The sequence below is a fragment of the Onychomys torridus genome, chromosome 2, assembly GCF_903995425.1.
Source record: "Onychomys torridus chromosome 2, mOncTor1.1, whole genome shotgun sequence".
In the NCBI taxonomy this organism is placed as follows: Eukaryota; Metazoa; Chordata; class Mammalia; order Rodentia; family Cricetidae; genus Onychomys; species Onychomys torridus.
Genome location: NC_050444.1, coordinates 63,082,587 through 63,109,848, shown reverse-complemented (window position 1 = coordinate 63,109,848; position 27,262 = coordinate 63,082,587). Strand labels below are relative to the sequence as shown.

At 50.8% G+C, this 27,262-nt stretch overlaps 2 protein-coding genes across 7 annotated transcripts; both read left to right on the top strand.

Moving 5' to 3' along the window:
- The first annotated feature begins 583 nt into the window (after positions 1–583).
- C2H9orf24 (chromosome 2 C9orf24 homolog) lies at positions 584–16,832 on the top strand. Of its 4 annotated transcripts, none has more exons than XM_036178050.1 (7): positions 584–2,318; positions 9,768–9,912; positions 13,276–13,388; positions 14,347–14,422; positions 14,615–14,844; positions 15,865–15,951; positions 16,290–16,447. In XM_036178050.1, exons 1-6 carry the CDS (start codon positions 2,184–2,186, stop codon positions 15,949–15,951), a joined length of 786 nt encoding a protein of 261 aa, XP_036033943.1. In that variant the 5' UTR covers positions 584–2,183; the 3' UTR covers positions 16,290–16,447. The 4 variants fall into 4 exon arrangements, with proteins under 4 accessions (XP_036033943.1, XP_036033947.1, XP_036033944.1 ...); XM_036178054.1 differs by having other exon boundaries at positions 14,615–14,849; positions 16,290–16,446; XM_036178051.1 differs by lacking the exon at positions 14,615–14,844 and having other exon boundaries at positions 16,290–16,832.
- A 1,323-nt stretch (positions 16,833–18,155) lies between these two features.
- On the top strand, positions 18,156–24,399 carry Myorg (myogenesis regulating glycosidase (putative)). 3 transcript variants are annotated; one of them, XM_036178047.1, is made up of 2 exons: positions 18,156–18,316; positions 21,503–24,399. In XM_036178047.1, exon 2 carries the CDS (start codon positions 21,741–21,743, stop codon positions 23,883–23,885), a length of 2,145 nt encoding a protein of 714 aa, XP_036033940.1. In that variant the 5' UTR covers positions 18,156–18,316; positions 21,503–21,740; the 3' UTR covers positions 23,886–24,399. The 3 variants fall into 3 exon arrangements, with proteins under 3 accessions (XP_036033940.1, XP_036033942.1, XP_036033941.1); XM_036178049.1 differs by lacking the exon at positions 18,156–18,316 and adding an exon at positions 18,343–18,396; XM_036178048.1 differs by lacking the exon at positions 18,156–18,316 and adding an exon at positions 19,004–19,202 and having other exon boundaries at positions 21,452–24,399.
- The last annotated feature ends 2,863 nt before the right edge of the window (positions 24,400–27,262 follow it).

Sequence of the window (27,262 nt, the reverse complement as noted above, 5' to 3'; positions counted from 1 at the left end):
TGTGTCTGTGTGTGTTGAACCTGTCTGTCCAGGTCAGCCTGGTAGATGTCTGTATGTGTGTGTGTATGAATGTGTGTCTGTCTGTGTGTGTGTCTATGTTTGTCTCTGTGTGTGTGTCTGTGTCCATGTCTGTGTGTGTATGAATGTGTGTCTGTGTGTGTTGAACCTGTCCGTCCAGGTCAGCCTGGTGGATGTCTGTGGTGGGGAAATGGCTGTGGTCTGTTGACTGAATGAAAGGCTGCTTGGGAATGCAGTGGACTGAGGGCATAGCCTGGCAGTCAGAAGCCTGGGTTCTGGTTCCAGCTCTGACATTCTCCCTGAGCTCTTAAGCAATCCCCAGGCTTCTCAGGGTTTCCGTTCTCTCAACTGGAAAATAGAGAAGAGCTGGCATTACTGACCAAGTCTTTTCATATCTGAAGGAATTTCTTCACAGGAACTTCTGCAGAGGGCTATGAAAGCTGTCTTTGAACACAGCTAGAAGGTGCCCTGAGGTGTGTGCCTGTGAAGGCGTGGGAAGCTCATACAGATTTGTTTGGAAAAGAGGGTGTGTGTGTGTGTGTGTGTGTGTGTGTGGGGGGGGGGGGTGTGTCATGCATACTGTTGCTTCTGCTGCTTTTGCTGATCTGGGGGGGGGAAGCTGAGGGTACAACTCAATGCAGAGGAGATGGTAGCCCCTGGCTCGGCAGTATAGACCTGCCCTCATGGAAAGACAACTGAAAGCCTCGTTCCCCAAAAGCTTGCTCTCACCAGGCCTAAGTGGCCAAAGTGTGGTTTCTCCAGGCCTCCTGCTGACACCCCACACAGGCTGGTGTTCCCACTGTCGTGGCTACCACTCTCTGGGTGCCAGTCCTGGGAGGTGGGGGCGAGAGTGGGCGTGGTGAGAGGAAGTGTGGGGCTGTGGGCTTAGGAAGGAAAGCATCTCTCCCTTACCACCCAGGGCTGCCCACTCCCCACACCTCCAGCCCAGCTTCCCTCCCCTAGTGCAGAGATCCTAATCAGATAATGAGAAAACGCCATGGGAGACAAGTCAGAAAGTAGCTGGGGGCCACAAGGCCCATAGTGGCCCCCCATCTGAGCCTCTCTACCACCCTGGTTTGCATCCCCATTACCCGTCATCCAGGCCCCAGAACTAGAACTCCTAGTACCCCCACCCCACCGGGCTCTTTGACTCACCCTTCTAGAACATGGGTACCTCCTCTTTGTGGACTGCTGCCTCTGCTGCTGACTTACTGTGGGATTCTGGCCCAGCAATGTCTGTGGCCCTGAGAGCCAGGGAAACGCGCCCTCTCCACAGGACACACTCGTTCATTAGCAGGCCAGGGCTTTAGACTGAGGCGGTACATACACCGTGGGCAGGGCAGGGAGCTGGCAGCCAGCAGCTCCTGTGTCCAGGGAGAGTCCAAGGTCCCCCCTCCCTGTCTGGAAGTTGGAGGGGGAGAGCCAGGGCCTTAGCGTGTCCCAGCCCCCACCCCTGTAGATACTGCCTTAACACCTCCCCACCCTCGGCTGTGGCTGCCACCCAGCCAGGTTTCTCCGCGCTCACTAATTTATTTCCAAGAAGGTGTGTGGAAGACATGAGCCGTGTATAATATTTTTTTTAACATTTCCATCGCAGTATTGACCATCATCCTTGGTTGTGTATCGTGTAACACAAATAATGATATTAAAAGCATCAAACAAGCCAGACTCGGCTCCTTACCTGGGCTGTGGGCTGAGGAGGGGAGAAGACCCACCCCTGGATGCGCATGCCCCTCTACCTCTGCTTCTTACTGATGTGTGAGCCTACCTAGTCACAACCTCTCCCAACCGCTGCCTCTCTTCAGCAGTGAAAAGTCTGGCCTCAAGTTTTCTAGGGGCCTTCTGAACTCTTGGGAAATGGATATTTTGAAGGGTTCAAGGCAGGAAGTGGCTGGCTTAGGGAGGAAATGAAGCCTCTTGTGCAGGGATGGGGCCAAGGCAAGTGATATCATAATGGGCACACCCATCCTGGAAAGGAAGCTGGGTCCAGTGGGAGCAAGAAGGCTGAGGGGGGACACTGAGAGGTCCCCCAGAGGAGGGGTCACAGCAGCTAGGGGCACCTTCCAGGCTGGAGGTGTGGGCTATCTATGGGAAGGGGTGGTCACTGATGTCCAGCAGGAGTCCTTGATAGGCAGAGCCCACTACCGCATCCCTGAGACTCCACCATGTTCCTCTTCTCCCGCAAGACCAAGACCCCCATAAGCACCTACAGTGACTCCTACAGGGCTCCGACCTCCATCAAGGAGGTTTATAAGGACCCACCGCTGTGGGCATGGGAAGCCAACAAGTTTGTGACCCCAGTAAGTACAGGGGTTCCGGTGGGATGGACAGACGACAGTTGTGTGTGCCTGGCATGCAGCTGTCTGTGTGTTTGTAGTTATTTTCAGTTTGTTTTTTAATTTCATTTATGTGTTTTTTTATTTACTTCTTTATTGAGACAAAGCCTCACTGTGTAGCCTAGGCTGGCCTTAAACTTGTGACAGTCCTCCTACCTCAGCCTCCCACGTTGGCTGGGATTTCAGGCAAGACCGTGCCTAGCCATTTTGTGATGGCTTTGCATTTACTAAGGCGGATTCTAATAACACAGTCTGGCTTTAAACTTGTAAGGTAGCCTAGGCTGGTCTTCCATTCCTCACCCTCCTCAAGTGCTGGGATTACAGTGTGTGCATCACCACACCTGCCTTTCCTTATTTATTTGTCATTGTTTACTTTGTGGTACTGGAAATCAAATGCAGGGTGTTAAGATGCTAAGCCAGTGTTCTACTCCTTGAACTGTAGCTCTAGCTACTAAGTTTTTTACGTTAATTTTTAAGTATTATTTGTCTGCATCAGTTTTGTTTACATGAATGCTGGGGATTCAAACTCAGGCCCTCGTGCCCACACAGCAGGTGCTGATACTCACTGGGCCAGTGCCCCAGCTTCTTAAAGTTTGATATAAGGCCTAAGTAACTTACTTACTCAGGCTGCCCCTGAACTCACTCTGTATCCCAGGCAATCCTCCTGCCTCAGCCCTCCAACAGTGGGGACTACAGGCCTGCTCCCAGCTTCCTTTTCTGTATTTTATTCATTTTCCTAGGTACATCCAGCAGTGTGTAAAATAGTATAGGGTCCTGTTCTCATGGATACACCTATGAGGGACTAATAGCAAACAAAAACAGAAACCACAGAATGTCTAAATTGTCTAAAATGCTGTTTAGCAAATAAACATCGTAATGGAAATTGAGGAAGCCCACTCCCACAGGACACAGAAGCCCCTTCTCTCACGGTGACCTTGAGCTGGACTGGAGAGAGAAGGGGAAACAGGTGAAGAATTAATTCACAGAAGAGCTGAAAGTGCCAATGTCCTGGGGCTACCTGAAGACCAGGCCGGAAATGTCCAGGAGCACATCTCTATGCATGGGCATCACATTCCCTCTTGTGTGTCTGGGGGATAAAAGAGGAACAATGAATGTGGGAAATTAGAGATTGTGGTAACAAAGGAATTTATGAATAGAAATTTGTGAAGTATTTCTGTCTCAATATGCTCTATAGAAAATGAGGAAGAGCGGGAACTTGGAGGATGGCAAATTGGACCAAACTGGGCTGTATCTGGGTATTTGTCTAAAGCTCTAAGTCTCACATAAAGTGATTTTCAATTTTTGTTCTATTTTGAAGAATCATAAGTGATAAATATACTTTAAAAGACAGGATTGCCTGATAGCATGCCAATACCAACTCTCTGAGAGATGCTTATGTCAAAGTAGAGGAATTAAATCTGAGTTCCAGACTGAAATCAAGGTTCAATGTCTCTGGCTCTTCACACACACACACACACACACACACACACACACACACACACACACACCTGAAGGCACACACACTCACCACTGTACAACTTCATGGGAGAAAACATCCTTACTGCAGGTCTTCAGATATCCAAAGTGCTGCCAAATCAACACATATTCAAAATAAGATAGAAAACAACAAGTCAAGGCCGGTGGTGTTGCTTGGTGATAAAGCACTTGCCTAGTATGCTTGAGGCCCTAGCTTGCTCCCCCAACACTGCTAAAAAGAAAAAGAAAGCTGTGTGGTGGTGGTGGTGCATGCCTCCCAGCACTCAGGAGGCAGAGGCAGGTGGATCTCTGTGAGTTGGAGGCCAGTCTGGTCTACAGAGTGAGTTCCAGGAGGGCCAGGGCTACACAGAGAAACCCTGTCTCAAACAAACAAACAAACCTACCATATTACAGAATCATCAGAAATAACAGACCTAAGGATCTCAGATGTGGAATTAACGTCTTTAAAGTTTTAAATGGAAGGGTGAGGGATGTAGGTCAACAATTTTTTGTTTTTTGATAAGACTCAGACAAATCTCTAGAGAGATTAATCAAGAAAGACAAGATACAGACAATAAAAACCACTTCTAACAGAGGACCTAGAAGAAAATAGAGAAAAGAAACAGTCTGAGCAGCTTTAGTGAAATTGGAGACAAATGGACACTGGGTGAAGTACTCCCCTGCGGTGTCAGCCACTCGGGAGGCTGAAGATGAGCGAGGCGACATAGTGAAGCCATTGTTTTAGTGGTTGGAAGTGAAGGTTAGAATCTCCTTCAGCTTTAGTGAACTATGAAATATGAAGTCTTACCTGTACAGTAAACTTTTATTTGTATTCTGTATACTTAAAAAAAAAATACCTGCCAAATGGCTCAAGGGGTAAAGGCCCCTGACTGACCTGACTAATCTCTGGGCCCACACTGTGGCTGGAGAGGACAGACTTCTGTAAGTTGTTCTTCTGCTTCACACTACACACACACACACACACTACCACCACCACCACCACCACCACACCACACCATACCACATGCACACCACAAAATAAAATACAACAAAAATATTTTTTAGGCTAGGCATAATGGTGCACATCTTTAATCCCAGCACTTCAGAAGGCAGAGGCAGGTGGATCCCTCTGAGTTCCAGGCCAGCCTGGTCTACACATCAAGTTCCAAGACAGTCAGGACTACACAGAAAGAGACTCTGTTTCAAAATAAGAAAATTGGGGGACTGGAGAGATGGCTCAGAGGTTAAGAGCACTAGCTGCTCTTCCAGAGGTCCTGAGTTCAATTCCCAGCAACCACATGGTGGCTCACAACCATCTGTAATGAGATCTGGTGCCCTCTTCTGGAGTGCAGGCATACACATAAATAAATCTTAAAAAGGAGGAGGAGGAGGAGGAGGAGGAGGAGGAGGAGGAGGAGGAGGAGGAGGAGGAAGAGAAAAAGATGGCAGTGGTGGCGCACACCTTTATTCTCAGCACTCGGGAGGCAGAGCCAGGGAGGCCAGCCTGATCTACAGAGCGAGGTCCAGGACAGGCTCCAAAGCTACACAGAGAAACCCTGTCTCAGAAAACCCAGAGAGAGAGAGAGAGAGAGAGAAAGGAAGGGAGGGAGGGAGAGAGAAAAAAGAAAGTAAGAAAGAAAGAAAGAAAGAGAGAGAAAGGAAGAAAGGAAAGAACAAGAGAAAGAAAGAAAAGAAAGAAAGAGAGAAAAAGAAAAAGAAAATGAAATGGAGCTGGGGAGCTGGCTCAGTTCATAAAGTGATTGCTGTGCAAGCGTGAAGGTGTGAATTCAATTCCCAACACCCTGTGTAAAAGCCCAGTCAATGACTCATGCCTAGTCCCATGGCTGGAGAAGGAGAAACAGAAGGACTCCTGGGGCTCTCTTGCAAGTTGCTGAACCAGATCTCTGGGTCCAGTGAGAGACCCTGTCTCAAAAGCAAGGCAGAGATCGATAAAGGAAGACACTGGACATTGTCTTGGCCTTCACACAAACGTCCGTACCCTCGCAGCTGCACACACACACACACACAAAAGAATTTTCCAAACAGATATGCATTACATATATTAATTACAAAGTTATAGAAAGTCATAAATAGGTGAATAAACAAAATAGCATATATCAAGAATAGACTCATACATATATGGAAACAATAGTCAGCAAAAATGGTTGACAATAAAGCTGTGGAAAAAGATCTATCAGGCTTGGGGTGGTATGACAAATCCAAGGGAGAAACATGGACTGCTCGGTAAGAAAACTAGTTATTCATATGGATAGAAATAAAATCAATATCTAATACCACACCCAAAATGAAAGCACTGTCAGACTAAATATGGAAAGGAATACCATATTATCTGAGAGTATGGATAGACTTCTTTAGTCACAAAAAGCATTAACCATCAAACAGACTAATAATTCAGCTGGTTTAAATTACGAACTTCTGTTCATCAAAGACACCAGAAAGAGGGGGAAAAGCCACAAACTGAGAGATTTGCAGCATGTAACTGATTAGTATACAGAATACGTAAAGAAGGGTAGTCCTCTGGGCTAAAATTGAACACACATGCCATTCTGACCCCTGCCTGAAACTGCAGTAAACGGATACTTGAGACCCAGATTCACAAGGCTGGTGAGAGAAGCCAAGGGCAAGGAAAGCCTGGCACGCACAGAGTATGACAGAGGGCAGTAACTGACCCCGCACATCTGAGAGAGCGGCTGGAAAGCCAGCGGAGGGACGCCTGACATCATTCAGCTGAAGGATATGGAGTTCAGAAAGGCTCAAGGGTTGGCGATTCTGGTTCTCTGGAACTGAAGGCAGGATAGGACCAAGGCTAAAATAAAGGTTATTTGAAAGTCACTTAAGAAGCAGTTAAACCTACTAATCGTTTCTTTAAAAAAAAATTTATTTATCATATATGCAGATGGCACCAGATCAAATTATAGATGGTTGTGAGCCACCATGTGGTTGCTGGGAATTGAACTCTGGACCTCTGGAAGATCAGCCAATGTTCTTAACCTCTGGGCCATCTCTCCAGCCCTACTAATTGTTTCTATTCCTTGCTATGGGGTGACTGCCTGGCTCCGGCTCTGGAAAAGTCACAAGGCTTTTTTTTTTTTTTTTTTTTTTTTATCTTGGCAGGGATCTTGAAAGCAGATGAGCATCCACATATTGACTGTTAAAATCCCCAGCAGCCCTCTTCTACACTGGCAGCTGGGTTATTACCTGAGGCCAAAGACTAAAGGAGCCTTTCCAGAGAATAAGATCCCCACAAAAAGAAAGGTGTAAGGATACTGGTGTTAGAGTCTGCAAGCAACAGCCCAGCTGGACTAGTAGTGGGTGCCATGCCAGTTACCCAGTGGTGCTAGCAGCTGGCAAAATGGCTCAAGGCCTCAGATACGAGTTCTTTCAGTTTTCTGTTTATGATCATGAGCAAAGATCACAGACATCTTAGGAAAGCTTGTAACAGAAAAATGGTTGATGCCTGTGAGTTCTTCTAAATGGTTCTCTCTCTCTCTCTCTCTCTCTCTCTCTCTCTCTCTCTCTCTCTCTCTCTCTCTCTCTCTGTGTGTGTGTGTGTGTGTGTGTGTGTGTGTGTGTGTGTGTACGAGTGTGTTGCACGAGTGGAAGCCTGAGGTTGATATTAGGAGTTTCCTTCAATTGTTCTCCTTTTTTTTTTCTTTTCAATGAGTGTTATGTTTGTTTGTATGTATGTGCAGGGTCAGAAGAGGGTATCAGATCCCCTGGAACTGGAGTTCTAGACTGTTGAGCCACCATGTGGGATCTGGGAAGTGAACCTGGGTCCTCGGCAAAAACAATAAGTGATCTTGACTACCCAGCCATCTCTCCAGCACCCTCCAGCGCCAGGGAGCTACAGGGATCTGCCTGTTTCTGCTCCCTGCTCCCAGCATGGAGGCTGTGAGCATGCTTTACGGCACCTGGCTTTTTCACAGGTGCTGGGGATCCAAACTCAGGTCTCCATGCTGGCCTAGCAGACACTTCAGTGATTCAGCCCTGAACGACTGCTTCTGTGTGTGTGTTTAAGTGTGTGTGTGTGTGTGGGGGGGGTGTTTAGTGTGGGTTTAATATGTGCATATATGAATGCACATCTGTGTAGGTTTAAATGTAGCTAGACTGTGTGTCTATAAAGCTCAGGGAAGTGCTGAACTATGGCACAGCGAACTGCTTCCACCCACATGGGAATGTCACTGTGCCAGATACGGCAGGGCATCATTGGCAAGGCACACATTATCCCAGAAGGTCCTGAACTAAGGACTTTTCTGGGAGCAACCAGGCTTCAGACACACACACACACACACACACACACACACACTTAAACACACACACTTAAACACACTTAAACACACTTAAACACACACACAGAAGCCCTTGAAATCAAAGGGTCAAGTATGAGTGGTCTCAGCTGGCATTTCAGGCTGTCCTTAGAGATCTATGGAAACTATACCTTATTTGGAATTCTGCCCTCAGATAAAGACAAGGGACCCCAAAAGGAGGTCTTCATCTGGCTTTCCATACATCTATCCAAACAGGGAGTGCTGGGCTGAGGTGAGGTGAACTTCAGTAAGTGGAAGACCCCAGAGTCCAGAATAAGAACAGGAAAAAAGCCAGGGTGGTGGCGGTGGCGGCGCACACCTTTAAGCCCAGCACTCGGGAGGCAAAAGCAGGCAGATCTCTGTGAGTTCAAGACCAACCTGGTCTATAGAGAAAGTTTCAGGACAGCCACAGCTACACAGAGAAATTCTATCTTGAAAAAAAATTTAAACAACAACAACAACAACAAAAAAAAAAAAAACAGGAAAAATGATTCAGGGTAGATAATGAACAGAACAGAGTGAGTCTCAAGGGCAAGGAGATAATACTGCTGTCTGAGAAAGAGTCACAGTAGACTCCTGGTCTTGTCAGAGACGGGGTGTTAAATGTTAAAACAGATGTCCCACCAAATCCTTCAGCTTCAAGGTGCCAGATGCCCTCCCTGTCCCAGAACTCTGCATGGGGCAGTCAGTTCCCAGGAAGTCAGCCTTCCTTCTAGCTTGTGTCCACTGGCCCTGTTAGGGGAGCCTTGGGCCCTGTCCTCAGTGAGGCGCAGTCCAAATGAGACATCAGGCGCACATGCCTCTTACCTTCCGGAGCTCTCTCCCAGCCAGGAAACACAGAAATGAAGTCAGAAAACTACCCCAACTAAGGGCAAGAGCCTGGTTCTGTGTGTCAGCTTTAGATAAGCAAACAAGCAAGCAAAAGGGGCAAGAAGATGGTTCAAAAGCAGGTCTGGAAGCCGGAGAACATCTCTGCAGTTCAGAGCACTGGTTGTTGTTGCAGAGGAAACAGATTCTGCTCCCAGCACCCATATGGGGACTCACAAATATCTGTAACTCCAGTTCTCGGGGTTCTGGCGTCCTCTTTTGGCCTTGTCAGGCACTGCATTATGTATGCATGTTTATACATAGGGCAAAACACTCACACAGGAAATTAAAACAGAAATAGGTCTATGCAGAAGGGCCGACGTGACACGAGAATCCATCTCTCTTGTACTGGGGGTAGGTGGAAATCCAGCCAGGCTGAACTTGTCAAGGAAGACTAGGTCTGGGCTGGTAAGACGGCTCAGAGGTTAAGAGCACTGGCTGCTCTTCCAGAGGTCCTGAGTTCGATTCCCAGAACCCACATGGTGGCTCACAACCATCTGTAATGAGATCTGGTGCCCTCTTCTGGTGTTCTGCAATGTATACACAATAAATCTTGAAAGAAGAAAGAAAGAAAAAGAAAGAAAGAAAGAAAGAAAGAAAGAAAGAAAGAAAGAAAAGAAAAGAGAGAAAGAAAAAGAAAGAAAGAGAAAGAAAGAAAGAAAGAAAAAAGACTAGGTCTAACTCCAACGAGGTTCCAAGGCTTGAGAACTCTGTGCCGCTTTTCCTCTCTCCCTCTACCCAGGGTCTGACTCAGACTATGCACCGCCATGTGGATCCTGAGGCCCTTCAGAAGATGGTCAAATGTGCTGCACAGGACTACACCTATAAGAGTTCCATATCAGGCCACCCTTACTTGCCTGAGAAATACTGGCTCTCTCAAGATGAAGGTAGGCTCGCAACCTCTTCCCAATTTTGACCTTAGAAGTGGCCCCAGCAATGACCCTCAACTTGAGCCCATTTGGATCCTGATCTCCATCCTGACCTCCTTATTCATGCCCTTCTTATTCTTCTTATTCCCTAATCGACCCCCTGTGCAACCTGAGACCTTGCCCCTATTCCAGCCCTCAACTCTGGAGAAGACTCAAAGCCATGGTTTTTGGAAGTTTGCAGTCTCAAAATAGAGCTAGGATCTAACCAGGCATCATGGCGGCATATGCCTACAGTCTCAGCTACGCAGGAGGTTGAGGCAGGAAGGTCACTCAAGCCTGGCAGCTTGAGACCAATCTGAACAACAGAGCCAGATACCACTGGGGGAAAAAAATCACTGCAAAGGCCTGAGGTCTCATCCCCAGCAAGGTGGAGAGGGGGTTAACCTCTCCAGGCTCCATGTCTTTCGTTCCCTCAGCCACCCTTTCCCAACGGCTTTCTCCAGTTCTAACTCCAGCCCCTCTACAGCCTGGGGCGGTTTCTTTCCACCTAAAATGTTTTCTCTTGTTCTTCTCTTTCACAGAGACATAGTCTAGACTCATATTGTTTATGAAAAGTCACCTTTCTCCTTTAGCCACATGTTTATGATGCTTCCCTGCCCATTAAAGAAGGACGGAAAGTTGTCTTAGTCACAGTTGGACCCTGTCCATCATGGGGCTTCGTCGGCACTTTCTTCATGAGTACCTGTTGAACTGATAATTCCCGGTTAACGTTGAGAGTCTGGAACACTGCAATTATCACACCCATGGGAACCGTCCGTGGTTAGCCTCTGAGACAAGTCCTGCATGTCACTCTTCTGGCCGCTCTCTCCTTGAGATAACCTCCTTCATCAATTTCCCTTTCTTTAGTAACTCAATGTGGAAATGGGAGCTTCCTCGGGGTGCTGTCCAGAACCACCATCTCTGGCCATTTTATGTACCACTTGCATGGCTTTGTTTTGTTTTGTGTTTGGAGACAGGGTTTCTCCGTGTAGTTTTGGTGCCTGTCCTGGATCTCTCTCTCTGTAGCTCAGGCTGGCCTTGAACTCACAGAGATCCACCTGGCTCTGCCTCCCGAGAGCTGGGATTAAAGGCGTGCGCCACCGCCCGGCCCTTGTGGCTTTTTTTTTTTTTTAATAATTTACTTATTTTTATTTTCCGGCCATTGGTGTTTTGCCTGCATGTATGTCTGTCTCTGTGTTGGATCCCCTGGAACTGGAGTTACAGATAGGTGTGAGCTGTCATGTGGGTGTCGGGAATTGAACCCAGGTCCTCTGGAAGAGCAGCCAGGGCTTGTAACTGTTGAGCCATCTCCCCAGCCCCGTGGGTTTAGTTACTATTACCACAAATCTTTTGGGCCTTGACCTCTCACGAATCCCACTCTCTTGTACTTTGATCAATGTTCAATTCAAACATCTCAAACTGAGTATGCCAAATCCCCCAGCTTTGAACAGCAAATTTAACACTCCTCCCTCCCCTCAGGAAGCTGGGGTTTTTTTTGGGGGGGGCTTCTTTTATGATTTTGTAGGGTTTGGTTTGGTCTGGTTTGGTTTGGTTCATATGTACTCGCAGCTAGTGCAGAACTGGATATGTAGACCAGGCTGTCTGCCTCCTCAGTGCTAAGATTAAGAGCTGTGTCACCATTGCCCAGTCTTTAAGTCTTTTTATTACATTTATCAGTTTTGTATGTGTGTATATAGGGGAGCCCATATCATAGCCCATCTGTGGAGGTCAGAGACAACTTTGTGGAACTTTTCTCCTTCTACCATATGAGTCTCAGGGGACTGAACTCAGATTGTCAGACTTGGTAGCAAATGCCTTTACTCATTAGATCTTTCTGTAGCCCAGGCTAACCTAAAATACACAATATCACCCAGGCTGGCCTTAAACCCTTTGTGGGCCTCCAGCCTAAGCCCCACAAATGCTGGGACTGCAGGAATGCACCATCAGGCCAGAGTTCTCATTAATCCTGTCTCTGTCCTTCAGACTTGGGGGAGTGGATCAGAGAGGGCTTTGTGGGACAGTTAAAAGATGAAGCAGCACTAAAAAGTTTTGGACTAGAACAGTATCTTGTTTAAATTTCACTTGTGGAAGAGGATTAAGCTTCTATGTTGATGCTGGGTTGTGGATTTCAAAGATGGAGCAAGGAGACCCGTAGACTAATCATAGTAGCTTTCTGTATACCAAGCATTCTTTTCCTTCTTTTCTCCCCCTCCCCCTCTTCCTCCTCCCCCTCCTCTCCCTCCTCCTCCTCCCCCTCCCCCCTCCTCCTCCTCCCCCTCCTCTCCCTCCTCCTCCTCCCCCTCCTCTCCCTCTTCCTCCTCCCCCTCCTCTCCCTCCTCCTCCTCCCCCCTCCCCCTCCTCCTTCCCCTCCTCCTCGTTCCTCGCTCCTCTTCTTTACACAGGGTCTCATGTAGCCCAGAGCTGGCCTTGAACTCAATTCGTAGCCAAGGAGGATCTTAAACGCTTGATCCTCTTGCCTCCACCTCCTCAGGACTGGGAATGTTGGGGCTGTTTGTTCGTCTGTTTGTTTTGGTGTTCTGGATCAGGATATCATCCTATAGCCCAGGCTGGCCTTGAACTCAAAGCAATCCTCCTGCCTCAGCCTGCTGGAATTACAGGTATGGGCCACTACGTTCAGCATTTTCTAAAACTTTTGTATAGATGAACTTATCTAGACGTCACAACAAATCCCTACACTTTTCCCCTGCAGTGCTGAAATCTGAAGCCAGGCACTGAACCGTAGAGTATATCCTGCTAACCATGACATTATTTCTGTCTCCTGGTGAAGGCGACACAGGGATAAAGGAGTGAGCTCATAGAGGAAGAGGGAAGAAATTCAAGCAATTTTAAGGTTGAGTAGGCAGACCTTGGGACCGGGCTATGCTAGAGAGGGGAGGCCCCATTTCCAGGCTGGCTGATTCAAAGACGGTGTGGACCAGGTGAAAGCGGCTAGCACAATGTACCCAAACCTTGTTCGAAAGCATCGCTTAGGTGAGACATGATCTGCGGCTCAATGGCAAAAAAAAAAAAAAAAAAAACCAGGGTGGCAGACAAGGGTATGGTAGTCCGGGCCTATAATCCCAGCACCAGAGAAGGTGAGGTAAGAGGACAGACAGACTGAGGTTAGCCTGGGCTACACAGAATTCCAGACTTACTTAGTAAGATCCTGTCTCGAAATGAAGAAATCAATGGTAGGGGATCTGCAAATCTGGACGTGGGAACGGGGGTCAGTGAGGGTCAGCTTGGTTGGTAGAGACCAGAGAAGAGATATTTAGAAATAAGTCCCAGGCTCTGGAAGGACGGAGAAGTAATCCCTCTGACGTCTCCACTCCTACGCTGAAGAGGACAAATGCTGTACAAGCTACCTGGATAACGACCGTCCCAGCTCGTGGAGGACAGGACCTTACAACAGCTACTGGAGCAAGTATACCACCTGTCTTCCCCGACTGCCTAAGGTACCTGTGGGACGCGCGCGCACACACACACACACACACACACACACACACACACACAGTCTCCACTCTGCATTGACTCTTCCCCATCTGTAAAATTAGGGTTGTTTTTTCTTTTGTTTTTTCACTTTTTAGCTGACAATGGAGGCCAGGAATTGGCCTGTGATAGACCCCTGGGTTCCAGTCTCTGACCCAGCTTGGTGGTGACATGGCTAGTGTGCCAAGAAGTACTGCCTCGTCTGGTCTAGCTACTATAACACCAGTGCTGCTTTTGACTCAGTAACGGGCTGGGTCCTCCCTGCCCCACCTTCCCCTCCTTTATGACGGGAACGCGGGCAAGGAGGAGGAGGAGGAGACTGCTCAACCTCAAAGTGAACACGGGAGACTTACTTGGAAGGATAGGGAGTCTCCGTGAGGCCCAGGCCTTTCTCAAGGCGTGTGAGGCAGACTGAAATCCAGAGCAGCCGAGCTTAGCTGGAAGCTGATAGCTGACTGAACCCTTTTGAAATAGAACTTTCTCCTGAATCGGATCCACCACCACAACCACCCCACCCCCACCCCCAGCCCCGCCGCCAAGAGATTCTGATGAACAAGCAATATTAACCAGAGCCCCCTCCCCACATTAGAGACGCGCAGACATACAGATGGCGTATAGGTAAATGCTGAAGTAGCGTTGGCAGAGTCCCAGACCTAAAAAAACGCCTTTACCGCCCACCTCCTCCCGCGGGGTTCAGGCATCCTCACCTTCACCTTGCCCGCGTAGGCGGAGCAAATGCGTTGCCCAGCAACAGCTCCAAACAACCCAGGAGACTAGGGGAGCTGCTGAGAGAGGGAACCTGCACCACCTGGAGACAGTCTGGGTATTCAAGCAAGACAGCTTCTCCCCTCCCCTCCCCCCCCCCCCCCAAAAGGAGCAACTATCTCATGTCAGAGCTTAAGGTCGCACGTGTGCCGCTTCCAGGATGCCGGGATGGAGACAGTAGTACGAGGAATGCCGTTGGAGTACCCTCCTAAACCGGAACGCCTCAACGCCTACGGTAAACGGCGGGCTGGGCAGTGGAAGAGGGTTACTGAGGGCGAAGGAGGAAGCCAGAGGGCAGGATGGGGGTCCGGGGAACCTAGAGAGAGTGTAATCGTGCCCCTGTTTTTGTCTCCGCCTCGGGCTCTGATCCTGCTTTTCCCCATCCCTCGGGGATGCTGTCTTTGGGTATCCTGGACTCTGGGCTCAGAGCGCGACGTAGTGGTGAACATGCTCAACACGCTGTCCCGGAACCGGACTCTGCCACAGATTGCGCCCCGCTGCGGGTGCGTGGACCCTCTGCCGGGCCGCCTGCCATTCCAAGGATATGAAAGCCCTTGCTCCGGCCGCCACTACTGTCTGCGCGGGATGGACTACTGCACCACCGGGGACACCAGCACTGAACGCCGCCTGCGGCCTTTGTGTGCCGAGGAGCCGACTGTAAGGTTCGCAGGGATCCGCCTGCCTTGGCCGGGCTCCACCCACAATGAGCCCCGCCCGCTAGGGTCCCGCCCTAGACGCCTGCAGGCCCGCATCCTGCCTTATTCTGGCTCTGTTGTTTCCACGCCAGGTCCCTATAGGCTTCTGCCTGCTTACAGGGCCCCAAGGCACAAGCGAGCAGCAGCTCAGGCAGAGAACCAGCGTGAAGGTTACTCCCAAGTCCTCAGTCCTGTCCCTTCCAACCGTGCTCAAGGTCGACCTGACAAGTGTTTGTATTCTGGAGATCCTGCAAAAACAGTTTAACAGGATTCCAAACCCCTCATATCAGTCGCAACCTTTTCTTACATTCATGGTTATTGGACTCCTGGGTCTGGAGTCAGAGGTTCTAGCCCGGGCCTAGGAGCATCGTCAGCAGTGGGCAGGATCATTGTTGGGGGCGGGAAAGGAAGTGGTTACTGCTTTCTTACAGGGTCCATGGCTTCCTTGAGTGCACAGAGGAGCACAGCATCCAGCCCACAGCAGACAATACGGATGGTGGTGGTGGGGGGGGTGTGCTCTCAAGTCTGTGACTGTTTAGAGCTGTGCAGAAGGTCCTAAAGCCTGTCCCTAATCCTTTGATGATCTCCTACCCTTCCTCAAGCCTGGTTCATTGTCAAAGATTGGATCTTTTTCCTCAGAAGGGGTGTGTGGGTGTGGGAAAGTGCCTGAGTCTAGAGAAGGCCTAGAAACCTTACCTGCTTCCCTGAGTTGAAGAAATCGTTGTCTCATGGAACGGGGGTGGGGGCATGCTGAGTCCTCAAAGGCTATATCTGATCCTCTCCAGATTCCTGGCAGCAAAAACCAGGCCTTGGTGTGGAGGGGGCTTCCTGGAACCTTCTCAGAGGCCCTGTTGTAGTGGGTTGATGAAGGGCAAAGAAGGACCCATAGGATTGATACTGTATCCAGGTTCTTGGTCTGGAATATTGTGATATGAGAATATCAAAAAGCCCGATCTCTCCCTGCTGTTTCTTCCTTCACTAGGAGTGTCTTGCCCTACGGTCACCGGCCCGGAATGCTATGTGCTGTTACAACTCCCCCGCAATCATACTACCCATTTCCCAACCTTAGGTAAGTTTGGCGCCAGGAGACAAGTTGGGGGTGGGAAATGCCTATTGAGACGCTCAGACAGGGAATTAATGCCAGGGGGCGCTAGTGCCATGGGGAAGTCAATGGTGGCCAGAAACCAGAAGACCTCAACCAAGGGCTTGAGTGGGCAGTAGACTGAGTCAAGGGAATTGGGTTCAAAGTTTTATATAAAGGATAAGAAGTCAAGGCTGGGAAGTTATGTCTTGGGTATCAGAAATTCAACAGTAGAGCTTTAGGTCAGTGTGTGGTCAGTGTCAGCGGTAAAATGTTGATGTAAGGGTAATATTGAGAATTGGAGTCAGGCTCATCTCTTCTTGCAGATGGGACACAAGTCACTTCAAGAAAACTGGTGGTCCCCAGAGAAACAACTATGTTGTCCATCCTGAGTTTGTATCTGAGTCCTGTCCTCTCTACCATTCCTGGTAAAGCTTTGGCCAGGTCAAGGAAGTGGGTGGAGCAATAAACTCTCCACCACAAAAACTGCTTCCCGTGTCCTTACGTGGAACAATCTGGATGTGAACCTCTCCAATCATCTCAGGACACCTCTAAGTGCCCTCCTGATATAGCAGTAATCCAGCTGATGTCCTCTTCCACATCACCGCAGAGCCGAGTCCAGCTAGCCATGCAGATCTGTGGACTGGAAGACATTTCCCCCAAAATACTCATAAATGTAGATTCCTCTCACACCTCAGATCCCAGGTTTCCATTCCAACCTCCCAAATGCTCTCTGCTCAGACACCTTTGCCACCCTCCCCTCCCCAGTCTAAGCGCTACAGACGGAATTTTGGAAAGACTCATGATCAAGAAACTTCAAATTTTAACATCTGTTTCTCTGCCCTACAAGGGAGCAGTGGGTGGAGTGTTCTGGGTTTCTCTGTGTAACTATTTGGAACTCTCTCTATAGACCAGACTGGTCTTAAACTATCAACTATCAGAGACCCACCTGCCTCTGCCTCCTGAGTGCTGAGATTAAAGGTGTGTGCCATCACTGCCCAGCCAGCACAGGTGTTTCTAACTAAAAGTTGTCACCAAGAGAAGGAGCTACACATTATAGGTCAGAGAGCGGGCATTTCAGAACACTGAGCAGAAACAGGTACATTGCTGGTCTGGTTCTGTGAGAAGTGAAGGCTTAGAAGACAGACTGACTGGGTCTACAAGCACCCACTGTGGAGCTCTTGACTGGGTATTATTAGTGGGTAGTGGAGCAAGGCCCCTCAGAACTGTGATACCAGTTTTTACACTCATTATAGGTGTTGTGTGGAGATGAGAGGCCAACCTGCGGGAGTTAGCTTTCTCCTTCCACCCTGTGGGTTCCAGAGATCTAACTTGGATCAGCTAGCTTAGTGGCAAGTGCCTTGATGTGCTTACCATCTCTCCGGCCCTGCGTTAGTTCTTTATATTGTCTAGCTGCCCACATTTAGAGGAAATGGATTCCCAAAGACTTCTTAGCCACTGTTCTATTGTTGTGAAGAGACACCATGACCACAGCGACTCTTATAAAAGAAAGCACTTAACTGGAGGCTTGCTTACAGTTTCAGAGGTTTAGTCCATTGTCGTCGTTGTGGGGAGCATGAAGGCAGGCAGACATGGTGCTAGAGAAGTAGCTGAGAGGTCTACATCCTGATCAACACTCAGAGAGACTCTGAGCTGGAACGGGCTTTTGAAACCTCACAGCCCCACTCCCAGTGACACACTTCCTCCAACAAGGCCATGCTCACCCCAACAAGGTCATGCCTTCTAATCCTTGTAACCCTTTCAAACAGTACCATACCCAGTTACCTTAGCATTCAAATATATGAGCAGCCTACGGGAGCCATTCTTATCCAAACCACCACAGCCACCTCTGCCGCTCACCTTGCGGTGCTCTCATACACATAGCAAATCTAGTCTGAGTTGCTAGAACCTCAACGTTAAGCAACTCCTCCTTCCTTCAGAACTACATCTCCCATAAGGCCTTGGGGGATGAGCCCGGCTTGCGATGGCCTGCTCTCATAGCCGGGGCGGCGCCCGAGGCAGGAGGTGGAACCGCGAGGCACCAATCTAGAGGCTGGCCCAAAGGGCAGAGCTGGGGCGGTGAGAAGAAAGTCTCCGCTAAGCCCTGGGAGCTTCAAGAGGCTGTGGGGGAGGGGCCGGGCGCCAGGGGTGGGGCTGGAGTCCCAAGTCTGAAGCCACATTGGACGGCTGGGCGTGGCCGAGTAGCCCGAGGGCGGGGCGCAGGCGGGGCTCCGCGGTGCCCAGCCAGGCAGCAAGCCGCAGGGGCTGTGGCTGCTCAACAACTTCTGCTAGCGTGGAGAGAGAACCTACCCGTGGATCCCTGTTCCCCTCCTTCCGTGTAGTGGCCACTGCGGTGAGTGGGCCCAGCGGGAGGCCTTTGAGGCAGGAGGGGTGCTGCGCTGCCTAAGGAGCAGCGTGCCTGAACTTTCTCTGGTTGGTAGAGGACACCTGAGCCCCTCCTTAGGCCAGAGGTTCCCAGCGGGCGGTGGGTCCCTTGACCTTCCTCTCTGCCCCTTTGGGCCGCGTGGGATGTGGCGCCACGGGTGGTGGGTGTGAAGTATTCCAGGCTGTGTTAGAGCAGTCACTCGATCCTTGTGGCTCCTGTCCCTGGGCAGGGGAGGGAGATGGGCAGGAGGATCGGATTGCCTTTGACATTTCCACTCCTCTCCCAACTGTGTCCCACAAAGGACTCTCCGCCTTAAGTGGCTCAGCTGGGCTGAGCTGGGCCCTCGCCCTTAAACTGTGGGCTAGGAGCTGGCAGCCAAGACTGAGGCTGAGAGTGAAGCGAGCGAGCGGGAAGGGGCTTCCGAGGCTGAGCCTCGTGGGTAGGGGTGGCTGATCCCACCTGCTAGCTTTAGTCTGGGTTTGGCCAGATGGCAGACGCGACAGATTACAGGGGTCTTGAACGCCGCCGCTAAGGCTGGAGCCACAGGGTTCCTCCCCCACAGCGGCAATACCAGATGCCATTAAATTGCCCCTTTCGCACCCCTAAAATCTTCCTGAACTGCCCGCGGCAAGCAGAAGATGCAGCAGCCCTTGAAAAGACAAGCCTCACTGGTCCACGCCCATCTCTCATTATGGAAGGTGGAGGCAGGATTTCGGATCCCAGGAAACTTCGCTATCTGGGTGACTGCTGACTAGCCCCGTTTTCCCGTCTGAAAAGGGACACCACAGCTCACGGTGTTGTTGGTATTGGATGCTGCGATTCCTTTGGAAGAACACACTGAGACCCCATCAAAGTGGGTGCTTAAATCCGTGGGCGCCTGTCCTTCATCAAAGAACCTAATAATTCTAAAAACTGGTTCTCGGAACCCAAGCGTTGAAAGGGCTTTTGAGGCCATCAAAGTGAGCTTTTCAGGCCCCCAGGGGTCATAAGACAAGGCCAACGTAACGTTTTGAGGCTGAGGGAGTCTTTCCTATTTAGAACCAGACCCTCTCCTCTTAATCCCTTACTGCCCAAAATGCAGCCTTGGTTGTTGAGTGAATGGTGGAAGTGTACAATAGGTCAGGCTTGGGCCCCTACTGTCGTCTTTGGGTCCCACTTAGCTTGAACTATCAACTCTCTGAGACCCACCTGCCTCTGCCTCCTGAGTGCTGGGATTAAAGGTGTGTGCCACCACTGCCCGTCCAGCACAGGTGGTGCTACCTACAAGAGGCCAGGGCAACTCTAGATTGTGTCGGCAGAGAGGAAATAAGAGGCTGTTCCAGACTGAGGCCGAGCAGTGACTGGAGAGATTAAAGTTGTGGGGAGGGATAAAAATGGTAATACCAGCCAGGCGGCGTGTGGCGCAGACCTTTAATCCCAGCACTCGGAAGGCAGAGGCAGGTGATCTCTGTGAGTTTGAGGCCAGCCTGGGCTACAGAGCGAGATCCAGAACAGCAGGCACCAAAGCTACACAGAGAAACCCTGTCTCCAGCACTCGGGAGGCAGGCGGGTCTCTGAGGCCAGCCTGGTCTACAAAGAGAGTTCCAGGATAGCCAGGGCTGTTACACAGAGGAACCCTGTCTCAAAAAAACAAAAAAGAAAGACAAAAGAATGATGCTGAGGATTGTCTTCTAGGATCAAAATTTTGATCTGTACCTGACATTCTTTTAAGATTCATTTATTTTTATTGTATGTGTATGGGTATTTGCCTGAATGGATGTGCACTATGTGTGTGCCCACTGCCTACAGAAGCCAGAAAAGGGCATTGGATCCCCTGGGACTGGAGTTATAGACAGTTATGAGCAACTGTGTGGGTGTGAGGATTCCAACCCCGGGTCCTCTGGAAGTTAAGTGCTCTCCTGCCCCTACACCTGGCATTCTTGACAGATTCTGCATGGGAGAGCTAGATGAGAAGGAGAGTCTGAGTAGTTTTTCACCTTGGAAGTCACTGGAGACAGACAGACAAATAGACATTTAGACAGACAGACAGACACTGGCATCTGAGAAGCGACTAATTACCATCTGCCAATCTCTCTCCTCTCCCCCAGCTGGGGAGTTGGGCAACCCACTGGCTGGTAGTGTGTCTGCCTGTGTTTGCACGTGGCAGGTGTGTTTCTTCGTTGGACTCTGCCCTTGAGGGTTGAGACAGAGAGAGTTAGTGGCCTTTAGCAGAAGGTTGAGACAAACCTTCCCCCGAGCCTAAATCTTCCTGCAGACATATTTCAATGTTTAGCATACCTTGTGTGAACATTTATGTGTGGTGGTGGGTATCTATTCCCCAAAGAGCTGATAGGCTAAGGACAGGTTATCAGCCTAGACGGCTGGAATCTCAAGGCAGGGGACTTGCAGGTTTAGGTTAGGGAAGGGGCCTAGTAGTCTTGGGATACATAGGCCTGGCTGGAAATGGAATCAGAAAAGGAGCTGAGCTCAGATGTGGTGATGTATGATTGTAATCCCAGCTATCCAGAGGTTAGGGCAGGAGGGTCACAAAGTCAGGGCTGCTTTTCTGGGCTGCATAGAAATGTAGCTGGAACCATGTTGTGTCTTGAGCTTTGATTGCACACAGCTTACAGCTTCTCTCCAGGGAGCAGAGAAGAAAGATGAGCAGAAGAGATGGACTTGATGGTTAGCGGCTTGGAGCCAGGGAGAATTTATATGCAAAGAGGGGCAGATCAGAGAAACAAGTTCCTTTGCCCAGCTCCTGCCTGAGCCCTAATGTTGGACCCCAGTCCTACCTTCCTCCAAACCAGTCTCTCTGACTAAATGTGGCTTTGGGTGCTTTCTTCAATTTCCGGAGAGCCATCTAGCTGGACTCAGGATCAAATTCCATGACTGACCTGTCCCTTTTCCTCTTGTCCTTACCTCTCTAGAGACAGAGAAGCAGGCATACTGCCCCGTTAAGGGTCTCAAGGAATTGGCTGGACCATTCGCCCTCTCTTACCATGGCCTTACATGCGGTAGAGTAGGTCTTCTTAGCCAGGGTTTCTTCAGTCCTCCAGGGGCTGGCTGCTTAGGCTGTGATCCTGGACAGTGCCTCGATTCTCTGGGTTTGTTTTTCCACAGGGAGAAGGCCGAGGCATACTTTCTCATTCACATGGTTCTCTCCATTCACAGAGTGCTCACCCGTTTGGCAAGCAGTGAGGCCTGAGAGAAAGGAGGGTAAGACACCGACTGTCCCGGACAAGAGCCCTCCCTTTGCCATTTGTCAAGCTCTCAGGCCCCTCTGCTAGGCGGCAGAGACGGAAATACAGCGGAAGAGGACGCTCAGTGTCCTCTCTCTGTCCCCCAGCTTTGCAGATTCCAGCAGGCCAGATTCAGATGGGCTTGGTGTGGCGGGTCTAGCTGGGGACTAATGCCCCAGAACCTTCGAGAGAAGAGCCAGGCCTACCCCCGACACCGACCTGGTAGCAACCCTAAAAGTCTCCAAGCCGTCCCAGCAGCAACCATGTACACTTTCCTGCCTGACAATTTTTCACCTGCCAAACCCAAGGCCACCAAAGAGCTGAGGCCTCTGCTGGGCTCGGCGTTATTGGGACTGCTGCTGGTGCTGGCGGCCGTTGTGGCCTGGTGCTACTACAGCGCCTCGCTGCGCAAAGCTGAACGCCTGCGTGCAGAGCTGCTGGACCTGAACCGTGGTGGCTTCTCCATCCGTAACCAGAAGGGTGAGCAAGTCTTCCGCTTGGCCTTCCGTTCGGGTGAGCTGGACCTTGACTCCTGCAGCCGGGAGGGTGCCCTGCTTGGCTGCTCCCGAACGGCCGATGGGCGCCCGTTGCACTTCTTCATCCAGACTGTACGACCCAAGGACACTGTCATGTGCTACCGCGTGCGCTGGGAGGAAACCGCACCAGGGCTTGCGGTGGAGCACGCCATGTTTCTGGGAGACGCTGCGGCGCACTGGTACGGTGGCGCAGAGATGAGGACGCAGCACTGGCCTATCCGCCTGGATGGCCATCAGGAGCCGCAGCCATTTGTCACGAGCGACGTCTACTCTTCTGACGCCGCGTTCGGGGGCATCCTCGAGCGCTACTGGCTATCTTCACGCGCGGCCGCCATCAAAGTCAATGATTCGGTGCCCTTCCACCTGGGCTGGAACAGCACCGAGCGGTCGATGCGGCTGCAGGCACGCTACCACAACACCTCTTACAAGCCACCAGCTGGCGGTACTGCAGCGCCAGAGCTCAGCTATCGCGTGTGCGTGGGCTCAGACGTCACCTCCATCCACAAGTACATGGTTCGGCGTTACTTCAACAAGCCATCCAGGGTACCAGCAGCAGAGGCCTTCCGAGACCCCATTTGGTCCACGTGGGCCCTCTACGGACGCGCCGTGGACCAGACCAAGGTGCTGCAGTTCGCCCAGCAGATCCGCCAGCACCGCTTCAACAGCAGCCACCTGGAAATCGATGACATGTACACACCCGCCTATGGCGACTTCGATTTCGACGAGGGCAAGTTCCCCAATGCCACCGACATGTTCCGCCGCCTGCGGGAGGCTGGCTTCCGCGTCACGCTTTGGGTGCATCCGTTTGTCAACTACAACTCGTCGCGCTTCGGCGAGGGCGTGGAGCGTGAGCTGTTCGTGCGCGAGCCCACCGGCCGCCTGCCGGCGCTGGTGCGCTGGTGGAACGGCATTGGCGCGGTACTGGACTTCACGCGCCCGGAGGCCCGAGACTGGTTCCAGGGACACCTCCGGCGCCTGCGCTCACGCTACAACGTGGCCTCCTTTAAGTTCGACGCGGGTGAGGTCAGCTACCTGCCCCGGGACTTCAGCACCTACAGGCCTCTGCCCGACCCCAGTGTGTGGAGCCGGCGGTACACCGAGATGGCGTTGCCCTTCTTCTCGCTAGCCGAGGTCCGCGTCGGGTACCAGTCACAGAACATCTCCTGCTTCTTCCGCCTGGTGGACCGCGACTCGGTCTGGGGCTACGACCTGGGGCTGCGCTCTCTTATCCCTGCCGTGCTCACGGTCAGTATGCTGGGCTATCCGTTCATCCTGCCGGATATGGTGGGTGGCAACGCGGTGCCGGAGCGCACAGCCGGCCGCCAAGATGGCCCGGGGCCGGAGCGCGAGCTCTACGTGCGCTGGCTGGAGGTGGCGGCCTTCATGCCTGCCATGCAGTTTTCAATCCCGCCCTGGCAGTACGACGCAGAAGTGGTAGCCATCGCACACAAGTTCGCCGCCCTGCGCGCCTCGCTCGTGGCGCCGCTGCTGCTCGAGCTCGCCGGTGAGGTCACCGACACTGGCGACCCCATCGTGCGCCCCCTGTGGTGGATCGCACCGGGGGATGAAACGGCTCACCGCGTCGACTCGCAGTTCCTCATTGGGGATACGCTGCTGGTGGCGCCGGTGCTGGAGCCTGGTAAGCAGGAGCGCGACGTCTATCTGCCCGCCGGCAAGTGGCGCAGCTACAAGGGTGAGCTTTTTGACAAGACGCCGGTGCTGCTCACGGATTACCCGGTCGACCTGGACGAGGTCGCCTATTTCACCTGGGCGTCCTGACCCACTTCAGGACCTAGGGATCCCACAGTCCTAACCCCAGCAGCCTTCATGCAGAGTTTTAATCCTTTACCACACCCGAATGGTGCACCCTCAGGAAGTCCCCACCTCTCTTCCGCCTAGGAAATGGGCACTGATGTAAAAGTGCTCCAGCCAACAGCTGTAGGTGAGACCTGGGAAAAGTACCGAAAAAACCTCTTCCTGTCCCAGTGCACAATCCTAACAGCCCCCATGCCGGCCCGGACATTGACTCCGAGTCTTCAGACACCTCTCCCCTGGGTTGGAGGCTCGAGATCTCAGAGGACAAAGGTCTGTTCTTTCTGTTACACAGGGTCTGGTTTTAAAAGCACACAGAGAAACCTCTCCGTTCCCTGGCCTTTGTAGCCACATTTGTCCTCTGAGACAAGGAACGGATTCTTTTCAGAAGTTCCCAAATAGTTTCCTACCATATTTAGAAAATGTACCTTTAGCTGGGCGGTGGTGGCGCACACCTTTAATCCCAGCACTTGGGAGGCAGGGGCAGGAGGATCTCCGAGTTCGAGGCCACCCTGGCCTACAGAGCGAGTTCCAGGACAGCCAAAGCTACACAGAGAAACCATGTCTCGAAAAACAACAAAACAAGAAAAGAAAGTATACGTTCTTGGTGACAGCAGCTAGGCCCTGAGTTCCTAGCACACACCTGAGCAGTGATTGACCTGACCCCAGATGGAAGAAAGATACAGATGTTTGGTTTGGCCAGTTGACAAGGAAGCAAAAGGTCTCTTCCCAAGCAGTAGGAGAGCTGGGCTCAGCCTGGACTAATTGTCTCTGTGAAGACACTCAGAACACTGCACTAACCTATTTGTGTATATACTAGACTCAACTTTGGACCCAGCCCTGGGCCAGAAGTGCCTAGTGGGCAGACATGCAGGGCCATGCAGGCCAGACTCATGCCTTAATTCAAGAACTTGTGTCTATGTGTGTATGTGTACACATACTCATATCTGAGAGAGGGGTGGGAGAGAGGAGAGAGGTGCCCACCGTGGATCTCTGAGTCCACAGAACGATCGGAATATCTCTGAGGCTGGATAAGCCTAGAGGGAGGAGGATGCAGGAACAAACTCAAGGCTTTGATTGTTGAGCGCTTTCCAGATGGTTTCCCTAGGAGAATGTCAACCCCAGTTTAAGAGTTCAAAACACAGGTTGGGGACTTAGCTCAGTGGTAGAGTGCTTGCCTAGCAAAGCCCTGGGTTTGATCCTCAGCTCATGAGAGAGAGAGTTCAAAACACTGGAGCTGGGCTGAGGAGGTGACTCGGTAGGCACTTACTGGCAAGCCTGCCAAGCTGAGTCCAGTCGCTGTAGGAAAGAAACAGCCTTTCAGATGACCCAGTTGTCACTCTGCACACATGCTCAAGTGTGGCCCAAAAGGGAACTGTGTTCTGAATCCGGCAGTGATGTGTTTGGCACATGAATGACATTACACACTGACACCTGCCAACACACGTATCAGGGAAGGTCTTTCATCTCGATAATCCTCCTGTTCTAAGATCAGCTCCAGCCAGGGTGAGTTTTTCCTGACTCTGTGGCTAAGACTGGAGGAGCGACTTGCCAGAGAAGGTGGACAGTGAGGTGGAGCTCAGCTTCCCTCAGTGGCTCTGGCAACCACGCCTGTGCCCGAATCCTTATTTTCTCTGGGTGAAAAGCCCTGAGCTCCAGGGCTCCCACAGATGCCTGTCTCCAGTGCCAATTCTTTTGTTTCTTTTTGCTGGCAATGTTGAAGCTAGAACCCAGGCCCCAAGCATACTAAGCAGCACTCTTCCAGTGAAGCTACATCCCTGGTCTTCATTGTCAATCAGCTGGGTGACCTTGAATAAACTCTGAACCCCACTGAGCCTCAGTTTTTTTTCTATGTAAAAAGTGATGTTAATGCCTACCTCCAAGGTCATTTTAATAATAAGCACAGATATATGGAAAGTGCCTAGCACCAAGTAGGTGCTCAATAAAAGATAGCTATTGATGTAGTATTTGTTGTTTTCTTGCTTAGAAACAAGGATTCTTTGGGATTTTCAAAGACTTACTATTTATTTTTTTTCAAGATTTATTTATTATGTATACAGTATTCTGCCCACAGGTACACTTGAATGCCAGAAGAAGGCGCCAGATCTCATTACAGATGGTTGTGAGCCACCATGTGGTTGCTGGGAATCAAACTCAGGACGTCTGGAAGATCAGCCAGTGTTCTTAACAGCTGAGCCATCTCTCCAGTCCCGACTTACTATTTATGCATATGAGTGTTTTGCCTGCATGTACTGCATGCATGCCTGGTGCTTGTGGAGGTCAGAAAAGGGCAACAGGTCCTCTGGAACTAGCATTATGGATAGTTGTGTGCCATCATGTGGGTGCTGGGAATTGAACCCATGTTCTCTGTAAGAGCAACCAACTCTCTTAACTGCTGACTACCTCTCCAGGCCCTTCTGCCTTGTCCAGTCCCACCCCTGCCAGTACCTCTTGTGCAGTCCCAATTTGTCTCTCTCCCTCTACACTGGATCTGAGAAGCCTAACATTGCTCCAAAAGGCCTCTAGCAGCCTTGTATTGCTACTCTCTTCCTGCACCTAGGCTGTTGTGTATGTGCAGTAGGGTGACATACAGCAATCTGGAACCCCCTTCTCTAGAGGTAATGGGGAGGACCTGAATGGCCACCGAAGGGGGCTTCGGCATGGATTTTGAATGGGTTAAGCTTTCGCCAAGTGAGTTTTCTCAGAGAATTTTGTCTGTCGTCCCCCACTTCTGAGTAAAGTGTCTCTGACTCTTGCTCTGGATCCAGAGCAGGCATTCTGCTGGTTCTCCTCCACAAGCCCCCAGGACTCTTCTCCTTCCCCAAATCCAGGGTGAGACTGCCCTCTCCATCCTCTGGTCACTACTGAACAAAGACTTAAGCGTGTTTTGCTGAAAGCATTGACTCCTCCCCCGGCCCTCCAGGTGCACAGTGGGTTAACTAAAGGGCAGAGCAAAAGCCTGGTGTGATGCCTCTGCTTTGCACCTGTTTCCTCTGCACGGAGTCCTGCTCTTACAGTCTGGTGGATTCCAGGAACAGAGCCCCCAGATAAACATCTGTGACAAGGATCAAATCTACCCTACCCGCAGGCAACTGAAGGAGGCCTGCCAGACCACTCCTGAGATAATGATCAACCAGACCACAGTTGGACCAGAGTTGATTAACTGTGCATGCTTCTTGCTCTGGATTCTGTCCCTTTCCTACGTAATCTGGGAGCTACTACGAGCACCTCTAATGCCAGGGCTGAAGACATAGGCCCCCTTGTCTTCCCAGTAGAGTTATGCTGATTAAAATCCTTTCCTGCTTTTCGCTAGTTCTCTGTTTTGGAGTCAGATTTGTCAGGAT